The sequence below is a fragment of the Lutra lutra genome, chromosome 12, assembly GCF_902655055.1.
Source record: "Lutra lutra chromosome 12, mLutLut1.2, whole genome shotgun sequence".
NCBI lineage: Eukaryota > Metazoa > Chordata > Mammalia > Carnivora > Mustelidae > Lutra > Lutra lutra.
Genome location: NC_062289.1, coordinates 64,763,239 through 64,775,150, shown reverse-complemented (window position 1 = coordinate 64,775,150; position 11,912 = coordinate 64,763,239). Strand labels below are relative to the sequence as shown.

The following is an 11,912-nucleotide window of genomic DNA, read 5'->3' as shown; positions in this document are numbered from 1 at the left end:
TCAGGTGCCTGATACCATCTTTTTTTTTTTTTAAATATTTATTTATTTATTTGACCGAGAGAGATCACAAGTAGACAGAGAGGTAGGCAGAGAGAGAGAGAGAGAGAAGCAGGTTCCCTGCTGAGCAGAGAGCCTGATGTGGGACTCGATCCCAGGATCCTGAGATCATGACCTGAGCCGAAGGCAGCGGCTTAACCCACTGAGCTACCCAGGCGCCCCTCTTTTTTTTTTTTTAATTTCGTTTATTTATTTGAGACGAAGAGAGCAGGAGTAGGGGGGAGGGGGAGAAGGAGATGGAAAGGGAGAAGCAGACTCCCCACTGAACCATCCAGGTACCCCCCCATTTCTTTTCTAGCTTCTCTTGAACATGATTTCATTCACTTGTTCCTTAATCACTTTATGGGGTTAACTTTTATGTTATCATATTGTTTGTCTCTTAATATATAGGAATCGGTGATGCATTCTAGATATTAATTTTTTCTCCATTATGTATGTTGCAAATATTTTTTCTAAGTCTGTTATTTATTTGTTTTTTTTAATTTTGGGCACAGGAAATTTTTATAAAGTCAGAATTATCAGTCTTCTTTGTTATGCTTCCTATCTTATTTAAGAAGATCTTCCCTAACTCAAGGTTAAAAACAATTTTTAAAATATTTTATCCGTTCTGTACTTTTAAAATATTTTATCCGTTCTGTTCTGTATTGTATCTGTTCTGAAGGGATATTGTGTCCGTTCTTTAAAATATTTTATCCGTTCTGTATCCGTTTCCCTCTGGAAACCACTTTAACTGTATCTCCCACATTTCATTAAGTTGTATTTTCATTTTCATTTAGTTCAAAATATTTCTTTTAAGATTTTATTTATTTATTTGACAGAAGGAGACACAGCGAGAGAGGGAACACATGCAGGGGTAGTGGGAGAGGGAGAAGCAGGCTTCCCGCTGAGCGGGGGGCCTGAAGCGGGGCTCGATCCCAGGGTCCTGGTATCATGACCTGAGCCAAAAGCAGATGCTTAACAACTGAGCCACCCAGGCACCCCTAAGCCTCATTTTTTAAAAAAGATTTTATTTATTTGACAGACAGAGATTACAAGTGGGCAGAGAGGCAGGCAGAGAGAGAGAGGAGGAAGCAGGCTCCCTGCTGAGCAGAGAACCCGATGTGGGGCTTGATCCCAGGACCCTGGGATCATGACCTGAGCCGAAGGCAGAGGCTTTAACCCACTGAGCCACCCAGGCGCCCCCCTAAGCCTCATTTTTATCATCTACTCTGATGGTCTGTGTCTTTCAATTGGTGTAGTTATGGCATTGGTATTTTATATGATTGTTAAATAGTTGTAATACTATCTACCATATTTGTTACTGTTTTCTGTTCATTGTTCTTTGTTTCTCTTTTCCTCTTCCACTCTTTTCCCATCTTGTCTGGTTTTAACTGGGCCCTTTTTTTTTTTTTTTAAGATTATTTATTTTTAAGTACTCTCTCTACACCCAATATGGAACTCAAACTTACAACCCCAAGATCAAGAGTTGCAAGCTCTACCAATTGAGCCAGCCAGGTGTTCCTTTAACTGAGCCTTTTTTTTTTTTTTTTTAAATATTTTATTTATTTATTTGACAGACAGAGATCACAATTAGGCAGAGAGGCAGGCAGAGAGAGAGGGGGAAGCAGGCTCCCTGCTGAGCAGAGAGCCTGATGCGGGGGACCTGATTCTAGGACCCTGAGATCATGACCTGAGCCGAAGGCAGAGGCTTAATCCTCTGAGCCACCCAGGTGCCCCTTAACTGGGCCTTTTATATTATTCCATTTCTCTCTTCCCTTCACATATCAATTATACTTTTTATTTAAAACTATTTTAAGTAGTTGCCCTCGATTATACATTTACAGTGAATCCAAGTTCTCTTTAGACTAACACCTACCACTTCAAGGTAGTGCAAAACTTTAGAACATTTCCAATTTCACCCTCCCATCTCTGATAACATTGCTGTCATTCATTTCACTTATCAATAAGCAATAATTACCAAATGCATGGTTGCTATGATTAAACAACCTGGGTTATCTGTTAGATTAATTAAGAATATGGAAAAGAAGGGGCACCTGGCTGGCTCAGTTGGTGGAACATGTGACTCTTGAACTTGGGGTTGTGAGTTTGAGCCCCACATCGGGTGTGGAGCCAACTTAATAAAGTAAAAATTAGGGGCACCTGGGTGGCTCAGTTGGTTGAGTGGCTGCCTTTGGCTCAGGTCGTGATCTCAGGGTCCTGGGATGGAGCTCTACATCGGGCTCTCTGCTCAGCAGGGAGCCTGCTTCCTTCTCTCTCTCTCTCTGCCTGCCTCTCTGCCTACTTGTGATCTCTGTCTGTCAAATAAATAAATTTTTTAAAAAATTTTAAAAAATAAAGTAAAAATTAAAAAGTCTTAAGAATATGAAATCGGGGATGCCTGGGTGACTCAGTTGGTTGAACGGCTGCCTTCAGCTCAGGTCATGATCCCAGCATCCTGGGATGGAGTCCCACATCGGGCTCCTTGCTCAGCAGGGAGACTGCTTCTTCCTCTGCCACTCTGTCTGCCTGTGCGCTCGCTCTCTCTCTCTCTGACAAATAAATAAAATATTTTTAAAAAAAAGAATATGAAAATGAAAAAAAATTTTTTACCTTATTTATTCCTTCTTTAAAGCTCTTCTTTTCTTTATTTAGATCAGAGTTTCTGACCTATGTCATTTTTCTCCTTTGTGAAGAATTTCTTCTAACATTTCTTGCAAAGCAAAGCTACTGGCAACAAAGTTCCTCAATTTTTGTTTGTTTGAGAAAGTCTTTACTATTTCTCCTTCACTTTTGAAGGCACATGTAGCTAGATACAGTACTCTAGGTTTGTGGCATTTTTCTTTCCACATGAACTATCTTCTTTTGCTCTCTCACCGTTTGCATGGTTTCTGAGAAGTCCAATGTAATTCTGTCTTTGCTTCTTTATAGGTAAGGGTTTGTTTGTTTGGGTGTTTTATTTCTCCTCCAGTTTCTTTCAAGATTTTCTCCATCTTTAATTTTCTTTAGTTGGAATATGATATGCCTAGGAGTTCAGATGTTTTATGTGTTTATTCTGCCTAGTGTTCCCCGAAACTCCTGGATCTGTGATTTTCTTTCATTAATTTTTTGAAATTATCAGTCATTATTGTTTTAAGTATTTCTTTTGTACCTTTCTCTCTTCACCTTTTGGTATTCCCAGTATGCCTATGCAACACCTTTCATAATAGTCACAAAATTTGTGGATGTTCTGTTCTGTTCATTCATTCTTCTTTTTTTTTAAAGATTTTATTTATTTATTTGACAGAGGGAGAGAGATCACAAGTAGGCAGAGAGGCAGGCAGAGAGGGAGGAAGAAGCAGGCTCCCTGCCGAGCAGAGAGCCCGACGTGGTGCTCGATCCCAAGACCCTGGGATCATGACCTGAGCTGAAGGCAGAGGCTTAACCCACTGAGCCACCCAGGCGCCCCTTCATTCATTCTTCTATTTACACTTCAGTTTTAGAAGTTTCACAAGTCTTCAAGTTAATTGATTCTTTCCTCTGCCATGTCCAGGTCTACTGCTGAGCCCATCAAAGGTATTCTTCACTTCTGTCACAGTGTTTTTGATTTCTCACATTTCCTTTCCCTTCTGAGACTTTCCATCTCTCTGCTTACATCACCTATCTGTTCTTACATGTTGGCCACTTTTTCCATCAGAGCCATTAGCACATTCATTATAGCTTTTAAAATTCCCAATCTGAGAATTCCAACATCTCTGCCAGAGCCAAGTCTAGCTCTGATGCTTGTTGTCTCTTCAAACTGTGTTTTTTGTCTTTTAGTATGCCTTGTAATTTTTTGGTTGAAAGTTGGACATGATGCATCATGTGGAAGAAACTGAGGTAAATAGACCTTTAGTGTGAAATTTCATATTTACCTTGCTAGGGTTTAGTCCATATTCATTGTTTGCCATAGCCATAAGTGTCAGAGGCAAAATATTCCTCAGGTGCCTTCAATTTGTCTTGGTATCTTTGGGTTTTCCTAGAAACTTCTTTTTTAATTAGGTCTGAGGTGGGCAATTCTTTCACTTGTATCCCATTTTTATCCAGGAGCCCCCACTGATGTGGTGAAAAGGTGTGGAGAAAGGGGAAGGCTAGATGTGGGCTAGAGAGGTATTTCTTTCCCTCCAGGTCCGGTTTGGCATTTAGGGCCATCCTAGTTTCTTTCGAGGGCATTCTCGTGAAGGTTAAACTCACAAAGGTGGGAGGATCCCTTAAGATTGGACCCCCCACCTTGTATTTTTTTAAATTTTCAAACTTGTCCACACTGAGCCACACCAGCAATTCATCAATTACAGTTTAGATCTTCCTCCCCTAGTAGTGGTTCTTACGGAGGGTTCTGCTCCAGAAAGCTGAGCTTCGTTTTCTGCCTGCCTACCTCTCCAATTTTGGGGCAAAACTTGTCCTATGATCTCAGTTCTCTGAAGGATCTAAGAAGAGTTGTTGCTTTTCAGCTGGTTGATTTCCAGTGCCAGGCCAGGAAACTAGAAGTCCAGATACATTTGTATCTGGACTGCCCCCCACACTCCCACAATACTTACTTTTTATTTTTATTTTTTAAAAGATTTATTTATTTATTTATTTGAGAGAGAGACAGTGAGAGAGAGCATGAGAGGGGAGAAGGTCAGAGGGAGAAGCAGACTCCCTGCAGAGCCGGGAGCCCAATGTGGGACTGGAGCCTGGGACTCTGGGATCATGACTCGGGCTGAAGGCTGTGGCTTAACCGACTCAGCCACCCAGGCGCCCTTCCGCCCATACTTACTATATCAATCTTTTAAAAAACTCTCCATGATCAATCACTACAGCCATCTTTTTTTTTCTGTAGATTTTAATCATATTTAGTATAAAGTACTTTCTTATAAATTTATTACCTAGAATAGAATGTGCAGATCTATTTCTGTTGACTGCATCTGAATATTTTTTTGAATTTTTTCTCTTGACTCAGTCACATTTGTCTGTTTCTTGGCATGTTCAGTACTTAATATTTATATTAGGCATCATGGATGATATGGTGCAGAGATTCTGGGTTCTGTTGTAATTCTCTGAAGAATGTTGAGTTTTGTTCTTCAGGTGGTTGAATTACGGAACATCACCCAAAACTTGTGGAGGCTGGGCTTTAAGTTTCACAAGGGCGGATATATTTTGATTTTGCCCTTAGTTCTAGGGCAGATCTCATCTCTAGAACGTAGTCTTCATTCCCAAGGTGTGGCCCTTTGGGGGAAAACTGGGGCCTTTACCAAGCTCCTCTGTCAGACTTCAAACATCCCTGGAACTGATAGCAAGTGAATCTCTCCTCAGCTTTTGGCCTTCCAGCTCTTTGTCTTTCCCTGGAGTCCCTGGAATTGTTGGAATTGTTGCCCACACGTGGGCAGTTCAGGCCAGCCACATATCTGAAGTTTACAGCTTCCAGCTCCTCACACGCAGAGGCTCCAAACTTCCCAGCGTTGCCCCCTGGGTTTCCAGCTGCGGTGGCGTTCCCATCCTCTGCCTCTTCTGCCATTGGGCCTGTGGCTTCCTGTTTGAGGTCTGGGAGAGAATCCTCAGAGAAAAACAGCTCTTCTTCTTCTTCTTCTTTTTTTCAAGATTTTATTTATTCATTTGACAAAGAGAGACACAGCGAGAGAGAGAACACAAGCAGAGGGAGTAGGAGAGGGAGAAGCAGGTTTCCCGTTGAGCAGGGAGCCCGTGGTGGGGCTGATCCCAGGACCCCAGGACACCGGGACCATGACCCAAGCCAAGGCAGACGCCTAATGACTGAGCCACCCAGGCGCCCCCAAAGCAGCTTTTCTTTCAAGAGCTCCTGCCTCCGTCTAGTTTCTGTCTGCTTGTTGTTCTTCTCCAGTGCTTTCAGGCAGTGGTTTCGTATATTTTATCCACATTTCATAAAGCAGAGCGTTTTGTAATTACTGGAAGTAGAAACTCAATCTGTAATCCGTAGCATCCATTCAGAAAGTGAACTATTAAAACAAACAAGCTTACAAAATTAAGACCTACCCTAAAGGCGGATACCTTTTAAGTCAGGGTATTAGGGCTGAGGCGGAAGTTGACGCGAGCCCCGCCCACTCGCACGCCCCGCCCCCTCGCTCGGGCCCGTTTCCATGGCGACGCGGCGCCTAGCCGGGGCAGCCCAGCAACCGAGTGGGCGTGCAGCAGCTGCTACATGAGCGCCGGGGTGGCGGCGGCCGGGCAGCGGCCCCCCAGCTCGGGGATCCCGGGCTCTCGGGGCGCGTCACGCCCGCGCCCCCGCCAGCCCGCGGTCGTCCAGCACTCCGGACAGCACGGCGCGCAGGCTGGGCACAGCGAGGCGCAGAAGCGGGTCCTGGACCTGGAGAAGAGCCTGCAGTTCCTGCAGCAGCAGCACTCTGAGACGCTGGTCAAGCTCCACGAGGAGATCGAGTACCTCAAGCGGGAGAACAAGGGTGAGTCCGAGCGGCGGGGCCGCGGCTGGGGCGCCCACCGCCGCTGGGGCCCGAGGGGACGCAGACCTGCTGCCCTCGAGTGCCTCCAGCTCGGAAACACGCGTGGACTCTAGAACACGCAGGGTTTTAAGGAGGACAGACACAGGGCAGCAAGCCAAACCCCGGGTCCTGCCACGCGGGGCTTGGACTCCCTTCCCCCACCATCGGCCCCAAACCAGGGTGGTCTTGGGGGTCGGGGTGCGTCGGGGCCATCTAGCCATCTGGCAGGGCAGCCTGTCCGTGGCATTTCCCACAGTAAGCCCGGTGGCTGTCTCGTCTCTAGGAATCAGGCCCGCCTGTTTTAAAAAAAACTTTTTGTGGAAGTAAAAAGTGTGAGCATACAGCTCAATGATTTTCACAAACTAAATGCCCCCAAATCAAGGACCTATATGCGCGGCACCATCCAGCTCTCCCACATACACGAGTCTCCTCAGGGCAAGGCCTTCCTAACTTTGCCCTGCTTGTGGCTCCTCACCCCCATGGGCCAGGCCTGAAGCGGAACCTGTCTTTTACGCTGCTTCCCTCTCTCTTCTCCCTTATGTTTTAGCTGGAGCTCTTCCCCCCACACACCTAGTCCTACCTCAGTTTCTCCCCACCCTTCTCCTGCTGTCTACTTGAAGTGCTAAGTATGAGATCAAGGGGTACCCATTATGTCAGGACTCCACCTCCCCTTGACATAAGGAGTTTTGAGTCAAGGTGAAGTCTCTCAGGGGTTCAGCAGGAGGGGAGCACCCGGGACAAGGCAGACCTCTTCTCTCAAACTGGCAGCAGCTTCAGAAATGACCGAAGCATGTGTTTGCTTTCAGATCTCCATTACAAGCTAATAATGAATCAGAAGCCAAAGAAAGGTAAGAATGAGGCCCTCGGGTGCCTGATGGGAAGTTACTGATGTCTGGAGCAGCTCCTGGGTTGCTTGTGTTCACCCAGATAGCTGCACTGGCCTATCCCAGTGAGGAGGGGTCCTGGGGGACCTGGAGAGATGCCACTGCCCCCAGCCATGGTTTGGGCGACTGTGCACTGAAGCACAGAGGTGGGGCTCTCGGGGATCCCAAGGCCTGAGGTCTGTGCAGCAGGGAAACAGGCAGAGCAGCTGCCCTCCCTAGCCTTGCTGCTCTGATGGATTCTGACTTGGATTCTGGCTATGGCAGGCCCCAGGCTCCCTCTGCAAGGCTGGCAAGCACTGGGCAGCCCCAGCCCTGGGCCTCTGGCCCGTCACTTCCTAGCACAGAAGGCTCTGTACTAGGAAGGCACAGTCCTTTCAGGGAGCCTCCCTGCCATCTCCACAGTGACCAAGAGGGCTGGGTGAAGGCAGTGGAGATGGAGAGACCCACAGCCACTTACCCACTGCCCTTCCTCATCCTGATAGTAGCCCATTCACTTTGCGTGTCCCCCAGCCCAGCCTTCTCTCCCCACTTACCTTTGGGGCCCAGTCTGGGTGGTGCTAGCCTGGAGCCCCAGTCTTGGGAGGTGTCCAGGGCTCTTTTTCTAGGGGACCATTCTAGAGAATGGTGTGGTGGTGGGCCCTCCTCCGACAGGGAGGAGCAGCTCCGGTGAGCTGTCCTCGGCAAGTGGCAGGGCCTGTTGGTGGTCCCAGTCCCGAGATGCCAGGGGTCCCCAGTGGGACCTCAGAAGAGGTCATCCTCCTTCAGGGCTCCTTTGGGCCTAAGCCCACTGCTTTCTGGATGGCCCTTCAAGATATCGCCTTTCCCCCGGCCTTGGCTCTGTCTCACCGGAGTTGGGGAGGGCCCTGTGTGAGCACATAGGCCGGCACAGGTGGCGGGCCCCTCACCCATGGAGGGGAGCGGGGACGGAGGCATCTGGGGACACTAGGATGGAAGCGGCATTCCTGCCATCTCCAACTGACCCTGTGCCTTCTCCCACAGGCAGCATTTCCAGTTCCAGCTTTCATTCCATCAAGTCCGTCTCAAATTCGACGTCAGGTGAGCACACCAGCACCCTCTGTGAGCTCGGGGTCGGGGGAGGGGCACATGCCTCATGAGGACCTGGGCCCAATGGCCAATGTGGGGCGCTGAAAGCCCCATGGGCTTGGCTACAAAGGGAGTGAACACCAACATGGGGCACAAGGCCCTACGGCAGATGCCCCCCGACATACAGAAAGAGGAGCCTCTGTGCCTCACTAAGTGGTCTTCCAGGGAGGGGTGGCACACAGGTGGCCTGGCAGAAGCCCTGCCCCACCAAGCAGACAGGAAGCAGAGGCGGGGGGGTGGGGAGAGGCGGCTCCGCCTAGAGTTCTGGGCTTGTGGTGTCCTTTGCAGAGTTAGGGGCTGATAGCTTCTTCCCACTCTGCCTTCCTGAGGCCAGGCGTCCTCGCAGGAGCAGCCCTTGCCCCTTCTCTGCGGGCCCCAGGCAGGCAGTGGGCATTGTCCTTGGAAAGGACACTGGCGCAGGCTGGGTCCCAGACCTCCCACTCAGTGTCATTTTGCCCCAAATGGGGCACTGCTTCAGAGTCGGGGAACAGCTGTGGGGCCACCCCCAGCCCTGGCCTTCCCTGAGTACATGGAGCCAGCTTTTCACAGACCCTCAGACCCTTGGGTTTGGATCTCCCAGCAGCCCCCCGATGGGGGCTCTGTTACCATCTCTTGGTGGAAACCAAGGCAGGGGACAGGCACTCCATGGGCACACAAGGCTGATCCTGGGCGACTCAGGCACGGGTTCTCGATGCCCAGTGACCGCCTTGGCTGCTGCCAACTCTCAAGGCAAGGCCCGGACCCAGCTCAGCTTCTCCAAGAAGCAAGACTCGAAATCTGACGTTCCCCAGAAGATGGACCTGGAAGAAGAGACCCCAGTTGCTGCCCTGTTCCGCAACAGCAAGCTGGACAAAGCCCCAGGGATGCAGGGGCCGGCCAAGTAAGGGCTCGCCCAGACCCCGTGGGCCCAGCGCTCCATTTACCAAGCTTACACTCTGCCACCAGCCAGCTGCTCAGCCCTTCCAAATGGGCCAGTCTGCCGGTGAACGCAGACTTGCTCCAGGCTTGCCCATCCAGTGGGCACTGCCTTCCCTCTTTCCCCAGGGGGTCTGCAGGGTCCCTATGCTGAATCAAGCCCACACGAGGATGCCAACAGCAGCCTCCAAAACCGTTTTCTCACAGACATGGAACAAAGTGATTTGGCCTTTAAATTACCCTGCTATTCGCCAAGTTGGGGAATAAGTAAGTCGGGTTCCTGGGCTCACCCCGGGAAGTGTGCTCGGCTCTGTGAGGCGCAGACCTGGCAGGCCACAGCAAGACTGGGCTGATAACTGAGTTTCTGGGACTGCCCTGGAAAACAGCAAGGAACCTGGACTTTTTTTTTTTTTTTTTTAAGACTTTATTTATTTGACAGATAGATCACAAGTAGGCAGAGAGGCAGGCAGACAGAGAGGAGGAAGCAGGCTCCCCGATGAGCAGAGAGCCTGATGCAGGACTCAATTCCAGGACCCTGGGCTCATGACCTGAGCTGAAGGTAGAGGCTTTAACCCACTGAGCCACCCAGGCGCCCCAGGAACCTGGACTTTGCATCCAAAATCAGAGACCCTATTGTGCCCTGGGTAGGGCAACCAGCAGGCTTCCGCTTCTTGGCACAGTCCTTAGATTCTCTCAACCAGGCTCACAGGTGTGGGGTCAGGACTGAGGGTGGCCCTGCAGCTTGAACCACATCGAAACTTCAGGGCACCTTGAGAGAGGAGGAAGGGATGGGCCCAGGTCCCAGCTGGCACCGGAGCCCCCCCACCTGGTGCCAGGAGCACCCTGGTCAGCAGAAGGGAACCAGTCCCTGAGGAGGCTGTGTGGACACCCCTCCTCCCCACACCAGCCTCAGGCTGGAGCAGGAGCTGCCCAGAAGAGAGGTGGGGGTGGTTAGACCAAGCCTGGCAGGCTAGCTCCAGGCTGCTGCAGTGACTGTTCCAGAGAGGAAGAAGGGGAGACCTCCAGTGCAGTGGCGAGCTCCATGGCAGGCAACCAGCACAAGGGCAAGCAGCCCCCCGTGATGAGCCTGCCTCCATACCTGCGCAAGCCCACCACGATTCAGCAATGTGAGGTTGTCATCCGCCAGCTGTGGAATGCCAACCTCCTGCAGGCCCAAGAGGTGAGGCTCGGGACCCCAATCTGCCCCCCGACCTCTGCGGAGCCTGCCCACTGCCCCTCTTATCCCTGCCTTCCAGTTGCAACACCTCAAGGCCCTCCTTGAAGAGAATCAGAGACCCAAGGCTGCCCCTGAGGAGCCTGGGCCCAGCTCTCCCAAGTGAGTGAGAGCCCTCGCAGCCCTCACCCCACCCCACCCTACCCCAGCGAGGTCTTCTCCTCTGGGGCTCACTGCTGACTCCTCCCTCACCAGGGACCAGGAGGCCCTTCACCCGGGAGCCATGCAGCTCCCCAAGGTCCCCACCAAGGGCATCCCCAAGAAATGGTGAGTTGCATTGGCAGGGGGAGGTTGAGGTGACCTCCAAACCCCGTATGGGGTACGGAAGGGACTGGGACCCAGATGGCTCTGTGCTTTGCCTGGGGCTGCACTGGGCTGGGCTCCTGTTCCCAGGGGCTCTGCAGTGCCCGCCCTCTGCCTGAACAGCCTGATTCTGAGCCCGATGCCCGTGGCGGAGCGCTCCATCCTGCCGGCGCTGAAGCAGACCCTGAAGAGCAACTTCGCCGAGCGGCAGAAGAGGCTGCAGGTGGTGCAGAGCCGGCGGCTGCACCGCTCGGTGCTCTGAGGCCAGCGGCGCCCATCTGTGCCTGCACAGCAGCTCTCGGCCAGGCCTGTGACCAACCCCCCCCCCCCCCCCCCCCCGCCCGCTGGAGATCCTCACCCTCTCTAGATAGCACTTACAGACAATTCTCATACGTTTAGGCTAACTGAAATTCCAGATAAAACTCGTGGCAGATAAAGTACTTGGGTCTCAGAACTGGGAAACTGTATTTTCTTGCTCGGTATTTTGCTATTCTGCGTTTACACGAAAACACATTATGAAAGAATTATTACCCTACCCCACTGAAGACTGGAAATAAAGCTCGTTTCTCCACTTGTGCGTCTCATCCCTCACTGCCGTCGGGCATCACTGCCCTGCTCTGTGCCCCTAGCTCTGCTTCCTGCAGTGGGAGGGGCCTGGTGGGGGTGCCTGGGACTCCGGGCTCACCAAGGCGGGCAAGCGTGCAGGGGAGTTCCTACCCTGTGCACAGGGCGAGACGCCTTCTTCCCCATTGGTGCCGGCCAGCTTCCAGGGTGACAAACACAGCTGATGCGCCATCCTGCCGGGCCTGCCCTCCAACACGGAGGGCCACGGCACCTTGGGAGCGGCCCTCTCCGGGGCTCTGGAACCCCACCCGGTGATACTCCTGCTCCAAGGGCCCCCACAACCACAGCGTCCTATGGCTCATGGGTGCAGTCAGTGTCGCGTCCGCCTGCCCCTGGCAGGAC

The 11,912-nt window shown here is 51.2% G+C and overlaps 1 protein-coding gene across 2 annotated transcripts; it reads left to right on the top strand.

Annotated features, from left to right (window-relative positions):
• The first annotated feature begins 6,142 nt into the window (after window positions 1-6,142).
• On the top strand, window positions 6,143-11,515 carry LOC125081831 (coiled-coil domain-containing protein 74B-like). Of its 2 annotated transcripts, none has more exons than XM_047696563.1 (8): window positions 6,143-6,467; window positions 7,313-7,354; window positions 8,390-8,446; window positions 9,194-9,374; window positions 10,412-10,589; window positions 10,666-10,745; window positions 10,839-10,910; window positions 11,070-11,515. In XM_047696563.1, exons 1-8 carry the CDS (start codon window positions 6,209-6,211, stop codon window positions 11,206-11,208), a joined length of 1,008 nt encoding a protein of 335 aa, XP_047552519.1. In that variant the 5' UTR covers window positions 6,143-6,208; the 3' UTR covers window positions 11,209-11,515. The 2 variants fall into 2 exon arrangements, with proteins under 2 accessions (XP_047552519.1, XP_047552517.1); XM_047696561.1 differs by having other exon boundaries at window positions 6,149-6,467; window positions 10,400-10,589; window positions 11,037-11,515.
• Window positions 11,516-11,912: the final 397 nt, after the last annotated feature.